Raw genomic sequence first — 20,077 nt, forward strand, 5'->3', positions numbered from 1 at the left:
ACAGAATAGAATACACTAGATCAGAATAGAATACAATAGAACAGAATAGAATACAATAGAACAGAATAGAATACAATAGATCAGAATAGAATAGAATAGAACAGAATAGAATAGAATACAATAGAACAGAATAGAATACAATACAATAGAACAGAATAGAATACAATAGAACAGAACATAATAGAATAGAACAGAACAGAATACAATAGAACAGAATAGAATACAAAACAATAGAACAGAATAGAATACAATAGAACAGAACAGAATAGAATAGAACAGAACAGAATACAATAGAACAGAATAGAATAGAATACAATAGAACAGAACAGAATAGAATACAATAGAACAGAACAGAATACAATAGAACAGAACATAATACAATAGAACAGAACAGAATACAATAGAACAGAACAGAATACAATAGAACAGAATAGATCAGAATAGAACAGAACATACTAGAATAGAATAGAACAGAACATAACAGAATAGAACATACTAGAATATAACAGAACACAATAGAACAGAACATACTAGAATAGAATAGAACAGAACATAATAGAATAGAATAGAACAGAACATACTAGAATAGAACAGAAAATAATAGAATAGAACAGAACATAATAGAATAGAACAGAACATACTAGAATAGAATAGAACATAATAGAATAGAACAGAACATACTAGAATAGAATAGAACAGAACATAATAGAATAGAATAGAACAGAACATACTAGAATAGAACAGAACATAATAGAATAGAACAGAACATACTAGAATAGAATAGAACAGAACATACTAGAATAGAATAGAACAGAACATAATATAATAGAACATACTAGTATAGAATAGAACAGAATAGAACAGAACATACTAGAATAGAAAAGAACAGAATAGAACAGAACATATTATAATAGACTACAACAGAATAGAACATAGTATAATCGAATAGAACAGAATAGAAAAGAATACAACATACTAGAATTGAACATATTAGAATATAACAGAACATACTAGAATAGAACAGAACATACTATAATAGAAGAGAACATACTAGAATGGAACATACTAGAGTAGAACAGAACAGAACATACTAGAATGGAAAACACTAGAATAGAATAGAACAGAATAGGACAAACTAGAATATAATAGAACAGAACATAGTAGAGTCGAATAGAATAGAAAAGAACAGAATAGAACAGAACAGAGTAGAATATACTAGAATGGAACATACTAGAATGGAAACACAGCGGTCTCTTTCTCAGATGAGCTCTGTATACACATCTATTATACCCACCAATACACATCTATACACACCAATACACATCTATACACACCAATACACATCTATACACACCAATACACATCTATACACACCAATACACATCTATACACACCAATACACATCAGTACACACCAATACACATCTATACACACCAATACACATCTATACACACCAAAACACATCAGTACACACCAATACACATCTATACACACCAATACACATCAGTACACACCAATACACATCAGTACACATCTATACACACCTATACACACCAATACACACCAATACACCCCAATACACATCTATTCACACCAATACACATCAGTGCACAAATACACATCTATACACACCAATACACATTAGTACACATCAATACACACCTATACACATCAATACACATCTATACACACCAATACACATTAGTACACATCAATACACACCAATACACATTAGTACAAACCAATACACATATACACATCAGTACACACCAATACACATCAGTACACACCAATACACATCTATACCCACCAATACACAGCAGCACACACCAATATACATCAGTACACATCTATACACACCAATACACATTAGTACACACCAATACACATCTATACACACCAATACACATCTATACACACCCGTACACATTAGTACACACCAATACACATCTATACACACCAATACACATTAGTACAAACCAATACACATATATACACACCAATACACACCAATACACATCTATACACACCAATACACATTAGTACACACCAATACACATCTATACACACCAATACACATTAGTACAAACCAATACACATCAGCACACACCAATATACATCAGTACACACCAATACATATCACTACACACCAATACACATCAGTACACACCAATACATATCAGTACACACCAATACACATTAGTACACACCAATACACACCAGTACACACCAATACACATCAATACACACCAATACACATCAATACACACCAATACACATCAATACACACCATCGTCATATCAATATACATCAGTATACACTATACACATCACTAGCACAGCGATATACACATCAATACGTTAAAAGCAAAACACATAAAACCCAATAACAGAAAAACACATTCTTCAGTAAAGGTCCTCAATCAGCAGTCTGAATTGCCCCAGAGGCACCAGTTCATCACATTTTAGAGAGCCTCGGAGATCAGAACAATTCATCACATTTTAGAGAGCCTCGGAGATCAATACAATTCATCACATTTTAGAGAGCCTCGGAGATCAGAACAATTCATCACATTTTAGAGAGCCTCGGAGATCAATACAATTCATCACATTTTAGAGAGCCTCGGAGATCAATACAATTTTCATCACATTTTAGAGTTAGCCGTCAGAGTTAGCCGTCAGAGTTAGCCGTCAGAGTTAGCCGACAGAGTTAGCCGACAGAGTTAGCCGACAGAGTTAGCCCTCAGAGTTAGCCCTCAGAGTTAGCCCTCAGAGTTAGCCCTCAGAGTTAGCCCTCAGAGTTAGCCGTCCCTGAGACCAGGTATGGCGGAAGGCTTTATAATATCGATATAATATCGATATAGTATCGATCTACGAGATTTCAAAAAGGGCCTGTTAGTGGGGTGGCAGGGTAGCCTAGTGGCAGGGTAGGGTAGGGCAGGGTAGCCTAGTGGCAGGGTAGGGTAGGGCAGGGTAGCCTAGTGGCAGGGTAGGGTAGGGCAGGGTAGCCTAGTGGCAGGGTAGGGTAGGGCAGGGTAGCCTAGTGGCAGGGTAGGGTAGGGCAGGGTAGCCTAGTGGTTAGAGCGTTGGACTAGTAACCGAAAGGTTGCAAGTTCGAATCCCCGAGCTGACAAGGTACAAATCTGCCGTTCTGCCCCTGAACAAGGCAGTTAACCCACTGTTCCTAGACCGTCATTGTAAATAAGAATTTGTTCTTAACTGACTTGCCTAGTAAAATAAAGGTAAAATAAAAATTGTCAGCTTCCTGTGGTAATGACATGTTTACGACCTGTTTAAGCACCACAGTTTGTAGTTGGTCTGGTTGTAAGTTATAACCTGTTCATGACCTTGTTATAGCAGGTTTAAGTAGCGTTACAGAAGGTGCATGTAGTGTGACTCACCGCAGTCTGTAGTTTTCCAGGTCTCAGGTGACTGAAGGGAAACACGATGACCAGGAACTTCTCCACAGTCAGGTAGGTCAGCAGCAGAACAGATACCTGGAACAGAGTGACAAACACACAGCTCAGACAGGACAGCTAACTACAGTCTGCCAGTCTGTCTGTCTGTCTGTGTATGTCTGTCTATGTGTCTGTCTGTGTCTGCCTGTCTCTGTGTCTGTCTGTCTGTGTCTGTCTGCCTGTCTGCCTGTCTCTGTCTGCCTGTTTCTGCCTGCCTGTCTGTCTGTCTGTCTGCCTGCCTGTCTGTCTGTCTGCCTGCCTGTCTGTCTGCCTGCCTGCCTGCCTGTCTAAAGGGACTCAGGCTGCTAGAACAGAGTGATCCTCCAGTGTTAAAATGCACGAGGATGAGAAGAAACAGTTTAAAAACTCAGTCTGAGTCGCAAATGGCCCCATGCCTCCTAAATGCCCCCTGCCTCCTAAATGGCCCCCTACCTCCTAAATGGCCCCCTACCTCCTAAATGGCACCATGCCTCCTAAATGGCCCCCTGCCTCCTAAATGGCCCCTGCCTCCTAAATGGCCCCCTACCTCCTAAATGGCCCCCTACCTCCTAAATGGCCCCCTACCTCCTAAATGGCCCCATGCCTCCTAAATGGCCCTCTACCTCCTAAATGGCCCCTGCCTCCTAAATGGCCCCTGCCTCCTAAATGGCCCCCTACCTCCTAAATGGCCCCATGCCTCCTAAATGGCCCTCTACCTCCTAAATGGCCCCTGCCTCCTAAATGGGCCCCTGCCTCCTAAATGTCCCCCCTGCCTCCTAAATGGCCCCATGCCTCCTAAATGGCCCTCTACCTCCTAAATGGCCCCTGCCTCCTAAATGGCCCCCTGCCTCCTAAATGGCCCCCCTGCCTCCTAAATGGCCCCCTGCCTCCTAAATGCCCCCCTGCCTCCTAAATGCCCCTCTGCCTCCTAAATGGCCCCCTGCCTCCTAAATGGCCCCCTGCCTCCTAAATGGCCCCCTGCCTCCTAAATGGAACCCTGTCTGTCAGTCAGTCTGTCTGTCTGAAGGGACTAGGACTGCTAGAACAGAGTGATCCTCCTAAATGGCCCCCTGCCTCCTAAATGGCCCCCTGCCTCCTAAATGGAACCCTGTCTGTCAGTCAGTCTGTCTGTCTGAAGGGACTAGGACTGCTAGAACAGAGTGATCCTCCTAAATGGCCCCCTGCCTCCTAAATGGCCCCCTGCCTCCTAAATGGAACCCTGTCTGTCAGTCAGTCTGTCTGTCTGAAGGGACTAGGACTGCTAGAACAGAGCCCCCCCTGCCTCCTAAATGGCCCCCTACCTCCTAAATGGCCCCCATGCCTCCTAAATTGCCCCCTACCTCCTAAATGCCCCCTAAATGCCCCCCCCCCCCCCCCCCCCCCCCCCCCGCCTCCTAAATGGCCCCCCTGCACCATATAGGGAACAGAGTGCCATTTGGAACACATTTATTGGGAGAGGAAATATATTAAAAACATTGACAGTTGGCCCCAGAGACAGGACACAACGTTCTGGAACAATCCTGGCATCTCTTAGGACTCTCTCACCATATACAGGTGTGTGTGTTTGTGTGTGTTTGCACGTGTTAATTCACCTCTGAGGAGAGCATAGCCAGGAATCCGATGGTTCGACATTCCACACTCTCCATCCACAGGAGAGCGTTACGATTGTACTCCCCTCGGAACTTCACATCAAACACACCGACAAAGAACAGGTACACACCCATCAGGCAGTCTGCACCTGAGGGAGGGAGAGAGAGAGAGAGAGAGAGAGAGAGAGAGAGAGAGAGAGAGAGAGAGAGAGAGAGAGAGAGAGAGAGAGAGAGAGAGAGAGAGAGAGAGAGAGAGAGAGAGAGAGATTGAGAGAGATTGAGAGAGAGAGAGAGAGAGAGAGAGAGAGAGAGAGAGAGAGAGAGAGAGAGAGATTGAGAGAGAGAGAGAGAGAGAGAGAGATTGAGAGAGAGAGAGAGAGAGAAAGAGAGAGAGAGAGAGAGAGAGAGAGAGAGAGAGAGAGAGAGAGAGAGAGAGAGAGAGAGAGAGAGAGATTGAGAGAGAGAGAGAGAGAGAATGAGAGGGAATGAGAGGGAATGAGAGAGAGAGAGAGAGAGAGAGAGAGAGAGAGAGTGGATTAGACAGTGCTATAATAACATTCCAGATTGGTCTTCTTCGACTATGTATGAGTTGGTATTCAAGGGGGGGTGCATACTGCCACCTGGAGGGTGTTGTTTGAATAGGAATAAGGGCCAAGGTTGACTATCTTCTACCACCTGCAGTTATGGAATTTTTTCCCACAAGTATTTTATCTGATGGCTGATCCCTCCTGGTGACCTGGATGGAATTCTGGGGCGGACGTTGGACTAGTAACCGAAAGGCAAGATCGAATCCCCGAACTGACAAGGTACAAATCTGTCGTTCTTCCCCCGAACAAGGCAGTGAACCCACTGTTGCTAAGCCATCATTGAAAATACTTTGTTCTTAACTGACTTGCCTAGTTAAATAAAGGTAAAATAAAAAATAAATGTGATCCTTCCTTAACCAAGAGGAATTCCCACCCAGTGTACTACTTCAAAATGATGAATGTTCTCAATGGTGCTGCCCCCACACCTAAAAGACACTAGAGGCCTCTATCTATCTCTCTGATTAAACCCTACTTCATCTTCTCACCATGTAGCAGTTCAATGCTCAGTTTCCCATTCCACATGAGTGTTCTCATGTGTGTCTGATGACCAGTTTCCAGCTTGTTAGACTGTCTTAAGAATTAGAGGGAGGGGGTAGAGAAATAGAGGTAGGGTGTGGGGTAGAGAAATAGAGGTAGGGTGTGGGGTAGAGAAATAGAGGTAGGGTGTGGGGTAGAGAAATAGAGGTAGGGTGTGGGGTAGAGAAATAGAGGTAGGGTTTGGGGTAGAGAGATAGAGGTAGGGTGTGGGGTAGAGAGATAGAGGTAGGGTGTGGGGTAGAGAAATAGAGGTAGGGTTTGGGGTAGAGAGGGAGGTAGGGTTTGGGGTAGAGAGGGAGGTAGGGTTTGGGGTAGAGAGGGAGGTAGGGTTTGGGGTAGAGAGGGAGGTAGGGTTTGGGGTAGAGAGGGAGGTAGGGTTTGGGGTAGAGAGGGAGGTAGGGTTTGGGGTAGAGAGGGAGGTAGGGTTTGGGGTAGAGAGGGAGGTAGGGTTTGGGGTAGAGAGGGTGGTGGGGTTTGGGGTAGAGAGGGAGGTAGGGTTTGGGGTAGAGAGGGAGGTAGGGTGTGGGGTAGATAGGGAGGTAGGGTTTGGGGTAGAGAAATAGAGGTAGGGTTTGGGGTAGAGAGGGAGGTAGGGTGTGGGGTAGATAGGGAGGTAGGGTTTGGGGTAGAGAAATAGAGGTAGGGTTTGGGGTAGAGAGGGAGGTAGGGTGTGGGGTAGAGAGGGAGGTAGGGTTTGGGGTAGAGAGGGAGGTAGGGTTTGGGGTAGAGAGGGAGGTAGGGTTTGGGGTAGAGAGGGAGGTAGGGTTTGGAGTAGAGAGGGAGGTAGGGTTTGGGGTAGAGATAGAGGTAGGGTTTGGGGTAGAGAGGGAGGTAGGGTTTGGGGTAGAGAGGGAGGTAGGGTTTGGGGTAGAGAGGGAGGTAGGGTTTGGGGTAGAGAGGGAGGTAGGGTTTGGGGTAGAGATAGAGGTAGGGTTTGGGGTAGAGAGGGAGGTAGGGTTTGGGGTAGAGAGGGAGGTAGGGTTTGGGGTAGAGATAGAGGTAGGGTTTGGGGTAGAGAGGGAGGTAGGGTTTGGGGTAGAGAGGGAGGTAGGGTTTGGGGTAGAGAGGGAGGTAGGGTTTGGGGTAGAGAGGGAGGTAGGGTTTGGGGTAGAGAGGGAGGTAGGGTTTGGGGTAGAGAGGGAGGTAGGGTTTGGGGTAGAGAGGGAGGTAGGGTTTGGGGTAGAGATGGAGGTAGGGTTTGGGGTAGAGAGGGAGGTAGGGTTTGGGGTAGAGAGGGAGGTAGGGTTTGGGGTAGAGCGGGAGGTAGGGTTTGGGGTAGAGAGGGAGGTAGGGTTTGGGGTAGAGATAGAGGTAGGGTTTGGGGTAGAGAGGGAGGTAGGGTTTGGGGTAGAGAGGGAGGTAGGGTTTGGGGTAGAGATAGAGGTAGGGTTTGGGGTAGAGAGGGAGGTAGGGTTTGGGGTAGAGAGGGAGGTAGGGTTTGGGGTAGAGAGGGAGGTAGGGTTTGGGGTAGAGAGGGAGGTAGGGTTTGGGGTAGAGAGGGAGGTAGGGTTTGGGGTAGAGAGGGAGGTAGGGTTTGGGGTAGAGAGGGAGGTAGGGTTTGGGGTAGAGAAATAGAGGTAGGGTTTGGGGTAGAGAGGGAGGTAGGTTTTGGGGTAGAGAGGGAGGTAGGGTTTGGGGTAGAGAGGGAGGTAGGGTTTGGAGTAGAGAAATAGTGGTAGGGTTTGGGGTAGAGAGGGAGGTAGGGTTTGGGGTAGAGAGGGAGGTAGGGTTTGGGGTAGAGAGGGAGGTAGGGTTTGGGGTAGAGAGGGAGGTAGGGTTTGGGGTAGAGAGGGAGGTAGGGTTTGGGGTAGAGAGGGAGGTAGGGTTTGGGGTAGAGAGGGAGGTAGGGTTTGGGGTAGAGAGGGAGGTAGGGTTTGGGGTAGAGAGGGAGGTAGGGTTTGGGGTAGAGAGGGAGGTAGGGTTTGGGGTAGAGAGGGAGGTAGGGTTTGGGGTAGAGAGGGAGGTAGGATTTGGGGTAGAGATAGAGGTAGGGTTTGGGGTAGAGAGGGAGGTTAGGGTTTGGGGTAGAGAAATAGAGGTAGGGTTTGGGGTAGAGAGGGAGGTAGGGTTTGGGGTAGAGAGGGAGGTAGGGTTTGGGGTAGAGAGGGAGGTAGGGTTTGGGGTAGAGAGGGAGGTAGGGTTTGGGGTAGAGAGGGAGGTAGGGTTTGGGGTAGAGAGGGAGGTAGGGTTTGGGGTAGAGAGGGAGGTAGGGTTTGGGGTAGAGAGGGAGGTAGGGTTTGGGGTAGAGAGGGAGGTAGGGTTTGGGGTAGAGAGGGAGGTAGGGTTTGGGGTAGAGAGGGAGGTAGGGTTTGGGGTAGAGAGGGAGGTAGGGTTTGGGGTAGAGAGGGAGGTAGGGTTTGGGGTAGAGAGGGAGGTAGGTTTTGGGGTAGAGAGGGAGGTAGGTTTTGGGGTAGAGAGGGAGGTAGGGTTTGGGGTAGAGAGGGAGGTAGGGTTTGGGGTAGAGAAATAGAGGTAGGGTTTGGGGTAGAGAGGGAGGTAGGGTTTGGGGTAGAGAGGGAGGTAGGGTTTGGGGTAGAGAGGGAGGTAGGGTTTGGGGTAGAGAGGGAGGTAGGGTTTGGGGTAGAGAGGGAGGTAGGGTTTGGGGTAGAGAGGGAGGTAGGGTTTGGGGTAGAGAGGGAGGTAGGGTTTGGGGTAGAGAGGGAGGTAGGGTTTGGGGTAGAGAGGGAGGTAGGGTTTGGGGTAGAGAGGGAGGTAGGGTTTGGGGTAGAGAGGGAGGTAGGGTTTGGGGTAGAGAGGGAGGTAGGGTTTGGGGTAGAGAGGGAGGTAACAAATATTTTGTAAAATGGTGTCACGACTCTCGTGGGTTGAAGAAGGAGAAAAGGTGCAGCGTTCATGATATTTATTAAACTGAACAACAAAATAACAACGTAGAACAACGAAAGCGCACAGTTCTGTCAGGCAACTAAACAGCTAAACAGAAAATAACTCCCCACAAAACACAGGTGGGAAATTTGGCTGCCTAAGTATGATTCCCAATCAGAGACAACGATAGACAGCTGTCCCTGATTGAGAACCATACACGGCCAAACACATAGAAATAAAGAAACTAGAATGCCCACCCTAGTCACACCCTGGTCTAACCAAAATAGAGAATAAAAGCCTCTCTATGGCCAGGGTGTGACAAATGGATATGTGACTTATTAATGCAAAGGATACAGATATAAATATTATATTTATAAAATATATATATATAATATATTTAAATATATATATTTATATAAATATTACTTGATAATAACTCAAAAGATGTGAAAGAGTATTTTTCTTTGTCGTGTTCCCTTCCACACTGCAGTGTTTGATCTAATGCATTCTGGGAAATGTATTTTTTTTCCAGATATTTTAAAACGTATAAAGAGAATTATGAATTATTGTAGACAACCCACAACACGACCTTAGAATATTTCCAGGACCATTGTAATTATAAAAAATGTTTTTTTTTAGAAGGAAGAATGTTTCAACCTTATGCTACATGGTAGTTGTAACCATACTTATCTTTTGTAATAATCATTGTAAATAAAAATACATACATGATGTCAACATAAACATTACTATGCGGATGTGTAGAAAGTAAGTTATTTAAATTTCATTCAATTCAATTGACTTAAGTTCTTCTTCTTATGTACAGAAATGCAATAGTTCACTGGATCAGTCTAAAACTTTTCACCTACACTGAAAAAAAGTGTCTGGGGCTGGCTGAGGTTAAAGAGGATAGATGGGGCTGGCTGAGGTTAAAGAGGATAGATGGGGCTGGCTGAGGTTAAAGAGGATAGATGGGGCTGGCTGAGGTTAAAGAGGATAGATGGGGCTGGCTGAGGTGAAAGGAGATAGATGGGGCTGGCTGAGGTTAAAGGAGATAGATGGGGCTGGCTGAGGTTAAAGAGGATAGATGGGGCTGGCTGAGGTTAAAGAGGATAGATGGGGCTGGCTGAGGTTAAAGAGGATAGATGGGGCTGGCTGAGGTGAAAGGAGATAGATGGGGCTGGCTGAGGTGAAAGGAGATAGATGGGGCTGGCTGAGGTGAAAGAGGATAGATGGGGCTGGCTGAGGTTAAAGAGGATAGATGGGGCTGGCTGAGGTGAAAGGAGATAGATGGGGCTGGCTGAGGTGAAAGGAGATAGATGGGGCTGGCTGAGGTGAAAGGAGATAGATGGGGCTGGCTGAGGTGAAAGGAGATAGATGGGGCTGGCTGAGGTTAAAGGAGATAGATGGGGCTGGCTGAGGTGAAAGGAGATAGATGGGGCTGGCTGAGGTGAAAGGAGATAGATGGGGCTGGCTGAGGTTAAAGAGGATAGATGGGGCTGGCTGAGGTTAAAGAGGATAGATGGGGCTGGCTGAGGTGAAAGGAGATAGATGGGTCTGGCTGAGGTGAAAGAGGATAGATGGGGCTGGCTGAGGTTAAAGAGGATAGATGGGGCTGGCTGAGGTGAAAGGAGATAGATGGGGCTGGCTGAGGTGAAAGGAGATAGATGGGGCTGGCTGAGGTGAAAGGAGATAGATGGGGCTGGCTGAGGTGAAAGGAGATAGATGGGGCTGGCTGAGGTTAAAGGAGATAGATGGGGCTGGCTGAGGTGAAAGGAGATAGATGGGGCTGGCTGAGGTGAAAGGAGATAGATGGGGCTGGCTGAGGTTAAAGGAGATAGATGGGGCTGGCTGAGGTGAAAGGAGATAGATGGGGCTGGCTGAGGTTAAAGGAGATAGATGGGGCTGGCTGAGGTGAAAGGAGATAGATGGGGCTGGCTGAGTTGAAAGGAGATAGATGGGGCTGGCTGAGGTTAAAGAGGATAGATGGGGCTGGCTGAGGTGAAAGGAGATAGATGGGGCTGGCTGAGGTGAAAGGAGATAGATGGGGCTGGCTGAGGTTAAAGGAGATAGATGGGGCTGGCTGAGGTGAAAGGAGATAGATGGGGCTGGCTGAGGTTAAAGGAGATAGATGGGGCTGGCTGAGGTGAAAGGAGATAGATGGGGCTGGCTGAGTTGAAAGGAGATAGATGGGGCTGGCTGAGGTTAAAGAGGATAGATGGGGCTGGCTGAGGTTAAAGGAGATAGATGGGGCTGGCTGAGGTTAAAGGAGATAGATGGGGCTGGCTGAGGTGAAAGGAGATAGATGGGGCTGGCTGAGGTGAAAGAGGATAGATGGGGCTGGCTGAGGTAAAAGGAGATAGATGGGGCTGGCTGAGGTTAAAGAGGATAGATGGGGCTGGCTGAGGTGAAAGGAGATAGATGGGGCTGGCTGAGGTGAAAGGAGATAGATGGGGCTGGCTGAGGTGAAAGGAGATAGATGGGGCTGGCTGAGGTTAAAGGAGATAGATGGGGCTGGCTGAGGTTAAAGAGGATAGATGGGGCTGGCTGAGGTGAAAGGAGATAGATGGGGCTGGCTGAGGTGAAAGGAGATAGATGGGGCTGGCTGAGGTTAAAGAGGATAGATGGGGCTGGCTGAGGTTAAAGAGGATAGATGGGGCTGGCTGAGGTGAAAGAGGATAGATGGGGCTGGCTGAGGTTAAAGGAGATAGATGGGGCTGGCTGAGGTGAAAGGAGATAGATGGGGCTGGCTGAGGTGAAAGAGGATAGATGGGGCTGGCTGAGGTTAAAGAGGATAGATGGGGCTGGCTGAGGTTAAAGAGGATAGATGGGGCTGGCTGAGGTTAAAGGAGATAGATGGGGCTGGCTGAGGTGAAAGGAGATAGATGGGGCTGGCTGAGGTGAAAGGAGATAGATGGGGCTGGCTGAGGTGAAAGAGGATAGATGGGGGCTCGGTAAGTATAATGTTGGCTTCTTGGCTGTTGTCATTTAAATCTGCCTGGCCTGCTGAGTTTCATTCAGACCTGCCTGGCCTGCTGAGTTTCATTTAGATCTGCTTGGCCTGCTGAGTTTCATTTAGATCTGCCTGGTCTGCTGAGTGTCATTTAGACCTGCCTGGCCTGCTGAGTGTCATTTAGACCTGCCTGGCCTGCTGAGTTTCGTTTAGACCTGCCTGGTCTGCTGAGTTTCATTCAGACCTGCATGGCCTGCTGAGTTTTACTTAGATCTGCCTGGCCTGCTGAGTGTCATTTAGACCTGCCTGGCCTGCTGAGTGTAATTTAGACCTGCCTGGCCTGCTGAGTGTCATTTAGACCTGCCTGGCCTGCTGAGTTTAATTTAGAGCTGCCTGGCCTGCTGAGTTTCATTCAGACCTGCCTGGCCTGCTGAGTTTCATTTAGATCTGCCTGGCCTGCTGAGTGGAATTTAGACCTGCCTGGCCTGCTGAGTGTCATTTAGACCTGCCTGGCCTGCTGAGTTTCATTTAGATCTGCCTGGCCTGCTGAGTTTCATTTAGATCTGCCTGGCCTGCTGAGTTTCATTTAGACCTGCCTGGCTTGCTGAGTTTCATTCAGACCTGCCTGGCCTGCTGAGTTTCATTTAGACCTGCCTGGCCTGCTGAGTGTCATTTAGACCTGCCTGGCCTGCTGAGTGTCATTTAGACCTGCCTGGCCTGCTGAGTGTCATTTAGACCTGCCTGGCCTGCTGAGTGTCATTTAGACCTGCCTGGCCTGCGGAGTGTCATTTAGACCTGCCTGGCCTGCTGAGTGTCATTTAGACCTGCCAAGTTTCATTTAGATCTGCCTGGCCTGCTGAGTGTCATTTAGACCTGCCTGGCCTGCTGAGTTTCATTCAGACCTGCCTGGCCTGCTGAGTGTCATTTAGACCTGCCTGGCCTGCTGAGTTTCATTCAGACCTGCCTGGCCTGCTGAGTTTCATTTAGAGCTGCCTGGCCTGCTGAGTTTCATTCAGACCTGCCTGGCCTGCTGAGTGTCATTTAGACCTGCCTGGCCTGCTGAGTGTCATTTAGACCTGCCTGGCCTGCTGAGTGTCATTTAGACCTGCCTGGCCTGCGGAGTGTCATTTAGACCTGCCTGGCCTGCTGAGTGTCATTTAGACCTGCCAAGTTTCATTTAGATCTGCCTGGCCTGCTGAGTGTCATTTAGACCTGCCTGGCCTGCTGAGTTTCATTCAGACCTGCCTGGCCTGCTGAGTGTCATTTAGACCTGCCTGGCCTGCTGAGGCATTTACCTTGACAGAGATCTACACTGGGGAGATAGAAGCTGGAAGGATCTGGCCACGTGGACATAGAGAGATAAGGCTGCATAATCAAATCAGGTTTTCCAATTTGACTTGTCGCTGAATACAACAGGTGTAGACTTTACCTTTCCCAACAGAGTTAAAAAGCAAGAAAACATTAGAAAACAAGAAAATAAAGGAAATAGTAACACAAAAAAATCTAAATGACGAGGATGTACAAAAAATACATATATACATACTAATATATTATATACACCTGTTATGGTATTATATATACACATTAATATATTATATACACCTGTTATGGTATTGATTATGATGACACTGTTATGGTATTGATTATGATGACACTGTTATGGTATTGATTATGATGACACTGTTATGGTATTGATTATGATGACACTGTTATGGTATTGATTATGATGACACTGTTATGGTATTGATTACGATGACACCTGTTTTGGTATTGATTATGATGACACTGTTATGGTATTGATTATGATGATACTGTTATGGTATTGATTATGATGACACCTGTTATGGTATTGATTATGATGACACCTGTAATGGTATTGATTATGATGACACTGTTATGGTATTGATTATGATGACACTGTTATGGTATTGATTACGATGACACCTGTTTTGGTATTGATTACGATGACACTGTTATGGTATTGATTATGATGACACCTGTTATGGTATTGATTACGATGACACCTGTTATGGTATTGATTATGATGACACCTGTTATGGTATTGATTACGATGACACCTGTTATGGTATTGATTATGATGACACCTGTTATGGTATTGATTACGATGACACCTGTTATGGTATTGATTATGATGACACCTGTTATGGTATTGATTACGATGACACCTGTTATGGTATTGATTATGATGACACCTGTTATGGTATTGATTACGATGACACTGTTATGGTATTAAATATACAATATACAGTCGTGGTCAAAAGTTGAGAATGACACAAATATTAATTTCCACAAAGTTTGCTGCTTCAGTGTCTTTAGATATTTTTGTCAGATGTTACTATGGAATACTGAAGTATATTTACAAGCATTTCATAAGTGTCAAAGGCTTTTATTGACAATTACATGAAGTTGATGCAAAGAGTCAATATTTGCAGTGTTGACCCTTCTTTTTCAAGACCTCTGCAATCCTCCCTGGCATGCTGTCAATTAACTTCTGGGCCACATCCTGACTGATGGCAGCCCATTCTTGCATAATCAATGCTTGGAGTTTGTCAGAATTTGTGGGTCTGTCTGTCCACCCGCCTCTTGAGGATTGACCACAAGTTCTCAATGGGATTAAGGTCTGGGGAGTTTCTTGCTATGGACCCAAAATATTGATGTTTTGTTCCCCGAGCCACTTAGTTATCACTTTTGGCAAGGTGCTCCATCATGCTGGAAAAGGCATTGTTCGTCACCAAACTGTTCCTGGATGGTTGGGAGAAGTTGCTCTCGGAAGATGTGTTGATACCATTCTTTATTCATGGCTGTGTTCTTGGGCAAAATTGTGAGTGAGCCCACACCCTTGGCTGAGAAGCAACCCCACACATGAATGGTCTCAGGATGCTTTACTGTTGGCATGACACAGGACTGATGGTAGCGCTCACCTTATCTTCTCTGGACAAGCTTTTTTCCGGATGCCCCAAACAATCGGAAAGAGGATTCATCAGAGAAAATGACTTTACCCCAGTCCTCAGCAGTCCAATCCCTGTACCTTTTGCAGAATATCAGTCTGTCCCTGATGTTTTTCCCTGGAGGGAAGTGGCTTCTTTGCTGCCCTTCTTGAAACCAGGCCATCCTTCAAAAGTCTTTGCCTCACTGTGCGTACAGATGCACTCACACCTGCCTGCTGCCATTCCTGAGCAAGCTCTGTACTGGTGGTGCCCCGATCCCGCAGCTGAATCAACTTTAGGAGACGGTCCTGGCGCTTGCTGGACTTTCTTGGGCGCCCTGAAGTCTTCTTCACAACAATTGAACCGCTCTCCTTGAAGTTCGTGATTATCCAATAAATGATTGATTTAGGTGCAATCTTACTGGCAGCAATATCCTTGCCTGCGAAGCCCTTTTTGGGCAAAGCAGTGATGACGGCACATGTTTCCTTGCAGGTAACCATGGATGACAGAGGAAGAACAATGATTCCAAGCATCACCCTCCTTTTGAAGCTTCCAGTCTGTTATTCAAACTTAATCAGCATGACAGAGTGATCTCCAGCCTTGTCCTGGTCAACACTCACACCTGTGTTAACGAGAGAATCACTGACATGATGTCAGCTGGTCCTTTAGTGGCAGGGCTGTAATGCAGTGGAAATGTTTTTTTGTGGATTCAGTTCATTTGCATGGCAAAGAGGGACTTTGCAATTAATTGCAATTCATCTGATCACTCTTCATAACATTCTGGAGTATATGCTAATCGCCATCATACAAACCTAGACAGCAGACTTTGTGAAAATTAATATTTGTGTCATTCTCAAAACATTTGACCATGACTGTACAACAACGAGGCTGTCACAGTGAAATAACAATAACGAGGCTGTCACAGTGAAATAACAATAACGAGGCTGTCACAGTGAAATAACAATAATGAGGCTGTCACAGTGAAATAACAATAACGAGGCTGTTACAGTGAAATAACAATAACGAGGCTGTCACAGTGAAATAACAATAACGAGGCTGTCACAGTGAAATAACAATAACGAGGCTGTCACAGTGAAATAACAATAACGAGGCTGTTACAGTGAAATAACAATAACGAGGCTGTCACAGTGAAATAACAATAACGAGGCTGTCACAGTAAAATAACAATAACGAGGCTGTCACAGTGAAATAACAATAACGAGGCTGTCACAGTAAAATAACAATAACGAGGCTGTCACAGTGAAATAACAATAACGAGGCTGTCACAGTGAAATAACAATAACGAGGCTGTCACAGTGAAATAACAATAACGAGGCTGTCACAGTGAAATAACAATAACGAGGCTGTTACAGTGAAATAACAATAACGAGGCCGTCACAGTGAAATAACAATAACGAGGCCGTCACAGTGAAATAACAATAACGAGGCTGTCACAGTGAAATAACAATAACGAGGCTGCCACTGTGAAATAACAATAACGAGGCTGCCACAGTGAAATAACAATAACGGGGCTGTCACAGTGAAATAACAATAACGAGGCTGTCACAGTGAAATAACAATAACGAGGCTGTCACAGTGAAATAACAATAACGAGGCTGTTACAGTGAAATAACAATAACGAGGCTGTCACAGTGAAATAACAATAACGAGGCCGTCACAGTGAAATAACAATAACGAGGCTGTCACAGTGAAATAACTATAACGAGGCAGTCACAGTGAAATAACAATAACGAGGCTGTCACAGTGAAATAACAATAACGAGGCTGTCACAGTGAAATAACAATAACGAGGCTGTCACAGTGAAATAACAATAACGAGGCTGTCACAGTGAAATAACAATAACGAGGCTGTCACAGTGAAATAACAATAACGAGGCTGTTACAGTGAAATAACAATAACGAGGCTGTCACGGTGAAATAACAATAACGAGGCTGTCACAGTGAAATAACAATAACGAGGCTGTCACAGTGAAATAACAATAACGAGGCTGTCACAGTGAAATAACAATAACGAGGCTGTCACAGTGAAATAACAATAACGAGGCTTGTCGTAGCTGAATCAGAATTAGTTAGGTAACATTGATATATAATATGTTTTATTTACATAATAATGCTTATGTGAGATATTTGTCATGAGGATGATTTCTTTTGGATAATACTGTTGGCAGTTTGCCGTTTTCTCTTCTCCAGGGCTTACTCACTAGGGGCCCAGAGAGGGGAGAGTTCAGGGTTGTCTTCATATGTCCATGTATCTGTGATGCTATGCAGAAAATCAGAAGGGGAGGAGGACAGAATGGAGGCTTGTCTTCTTATGGGAATGTGTCTAACTATTGTGTGTCCCCTCTGAGGTTGCCCTTATCTTGATTTAGTATATGACCTAAGAGGCTCACTTTCTCGGTGAGCTTGTCCACGAGGGGGTGTTTTTGAGATGGGAGTATCTAGAATTGACAATTGATATATGCCATTGGATGAGGTAATGGTTTGGTACTATGTTGTACCAAGAACGAGATAAGAACTTAGTTTAGGAGACCAAACTGAACGATAATTTATAGCTAATGCTATCTGGATGGGATACTCCTCTCTCAAGTAAAAGTCTTCCTTTGTGCAGTTTTCCTAAGACCTGTGGTTTGTCATGTCGACTAGGGGGTGGATCTTTGCTATAAAAGATCTCAGTTGCCATTTTGTAAACACTCTCAGAGAATTCATTTATAGACACTGAATTGATCTGAGAGTCAAACAGGACTATGGTGAAGCTCATATATAATTAAAAGATGGACTTTATAATATAACTCTGACTTGTGTGCGGTTTGCTCTCTCAATGTTTAGTAATACAGGAAATTACCACGACAGGCTGTTACAGTGAAATAACAATAACGAGGCTGTCACAGTGAAATAACAATACTCTCTAACCACTAGACTACCTGCCCCCTCTACTCTCTAACCACTAGACTACCTGCCCCCTCTACACACTAACCACTAGGCTACCTGCCCCCTCTACACTCTAACCACTAGGCTACCTGCCCCTCCTACACTCTAACCACTAGACTACCTGCCCCCTCTACACTCTAACCACTAGGCTACCTGCCCCCCCTACACTCTAACCACTAGACTACCTGCCCCCCCCCCTACACTCTAACCACTAGGCTACCTGCCTCCCCTACACTCTAACCACTAGACTACCTGTCCCCCCCCCCTACACTCTAACCACTAGACTACCTGCCCCCCCCTACACTCTAACCACTAGACTACCTGCCCCCCCCCCCCCCCCCCCCCCCCTACACTCTAACCACTAGACTACTTGCAACCCCAAATGGGAGGGAGACCAACAAATCTAATTTCTAGCTGGCCTAAAGGTTATTCCACGAGCTGAGGCATAACAACTGAAATGATTTCCCCCCAGGTCAGTGGAGACCCGCGGGACCTCCAGAACCAGCCGGTCCAGAGAGCGGGTCTGAATATGACTGGATCTTCAGTTAGTACGTGAGCAGAGTTAGGGTGGGGGCTACAAAAACTAGCCAACGCTGAGCCCTTCTGCAAGTCAGAGCCGACAGAACTATACAAAATGCGCTGATGTTCTGAAAAATTGTCCAAAGTGATGAAGGAGACTGACTCTAAAGATTATAAAAACAGCATTCCTGTAGATTGTATTTTCAAATCCATTCAATGAGCAGACAGGAGGCTACTCAGGGTCTTTATTACGAGACCTAGAGGACAACAGGAACTTGGTTTTAGTAGCGTTTAGCTATTTAGTTTAATTAATCAGTAAGCGATTTTTTAAATTGAGTCTAAACAATGCTCAAGGATATGTGCTAGGCCAGTTACGACCCTCTATAGCAGGACCTCTATACTATCTACTACCCTCTGTAGCAGGACCTCTATACTATCTACTACCCTCTGTAGCAGGACCTCTATACTATCTACTACCCCCCTCTGTAGCAGGACCTCTATACTATCTACTACCCCCCTCTGCAGCAGGACCTCTATACTATCTACTACCCCCCTCTGCAGCAGGACCTCTATACTATCTACTACCCCCCTCTGCAGTAGGACCTCTATACTATTTGCTACCCTCTGTAGCAGGACCTCTATACTATCTACTACCCTCTGTAGCAGGACCTCTATACTATCTACTACCCCCCTCTGCAGCAGGACCTCTATACTATCTACTACCCCCCTCTGTAGCAGGATCTCTATACTATTTGCTACCCTCTGTAGTGCCTTGCAGTCAGATGTCGAGCAGGTGCCATACCAGGCGGTGATGCAGCCAGTCAAGATGCTCTCAACGGTGCAGCTGTATTACCTTTTGATGATCTGAGGACCCATGCCTAATCTTTTCAGTCTCCTGAGGGGGAAAAGGTTTTGTCGTGCCCTCTTCACCACTGTTTTGGTGTGTTTGGACCATGATAGATCCTTGGTGATCCTGGACACAGAGAAACTTAAAGCTCTCGACCTGCTCCGCTAAAGCCCCGTCGATGTGGATGGTGCGTGCTCGGCCCTCCATTTCCTGTAGTCCATGATCAGCTCCTTTGTATATCTGGGGTTGAAGGAGAGGTTTTTGTCTCTGCACCACACTGACCTCTTCCCTGTAGGCTCATCCTCGGTGATCAGTCCTACCACCGTTGTGTAGTTGGCAAACGTAATGACGGTGTTGGGAGTCGTGCGCTGCCAGGCAGTTGTGGGTGAACAGGGAACAGGTCTGCAGGCGTAGGCGGCTGGTGATGGAGATCTGGAAGGACAAAGCATGCACCCCTGAGGGTCCTCAGTGTTGAGGGTCAGCGTGGTGGAGCGGGTGGTTGCCTACCTTCACCACCTGGGGTCGGGCCCATTAGGAGGTTCAGGATCCAGTTGCAGAGGGAGGGGTTTATTCCCAGGGTCCTTAGCTTAGTGATGAGCTTGAAGGGCACTATGGTGTTGAACGCCGAGCTGTAGTCAATGAACAACATTGTCACCTAGGTGTTCCTTTTGTCCAGGTGGGAAAGGGCAGTGTGGAGTGGAATAGAGAATGCGTCATCTGTGGATCTGTTGGGGATTGGAGTGGGTCTGGAATGAGGGTGTTAATGTGAGCCTATCAAAGTTTTTCATGGTACAGATGTGAGTGCCACGGGGTAACACTCATTTATGCAGCTGGTCAACATCCTGGTAATCCATCTGGCCCTGCGACCTAGTGAATGTTAACCTGTTTAAAGG

At 46.1% G+C, this 20,077-nt stretch overlaps 1 protein-coding gene across 1 annotated transcript in view; it reads right to left on the bottom strand.

The window, feature by feature from the left end:
• LOC110533265 (relaxin receptor 2-like) overlaps positions 1 to 20,077 on the bottom strand; it is a 136,291-nt gene that overhangs the window by 7,110 nt on the left and 109,104 nt on the right. The window contains exons 16-17 of the mRNA XM_036934549.1: positions 5,029 to 5,174; positions 3,401 to 3,496 (exon numbers count right to left, since the gene is read on the bottom strand). Of these exons, the coding sequence (XP_036790444.1) occupies positions 3,401 to 3,496; positions 5,029 to 5,174 (242 nt within the window). The remainder of the gene's footprint in view (positions 1 to 3,400; positions 3,497 to 5,028; positions 5,175 to 20,077) is intronic.

This window comes from Oncorhynchus mykiss, chromosome 10 (assembly GCF_013265735.2).
Source record: "Oncorhynchus mykiss isolate Arlee chromosome 10, USDA_OmykA_1.1, whole genome shotgun sequence".
In the NCBI taxonomy this organism is placed as follows: domain Eukaryota; kingdom Metazoa; phylum Chordata; class Actinopteri; order Salmoniformes; family Salmonidae; genus Oncorhynchus; species Oncorhynchus mykiss.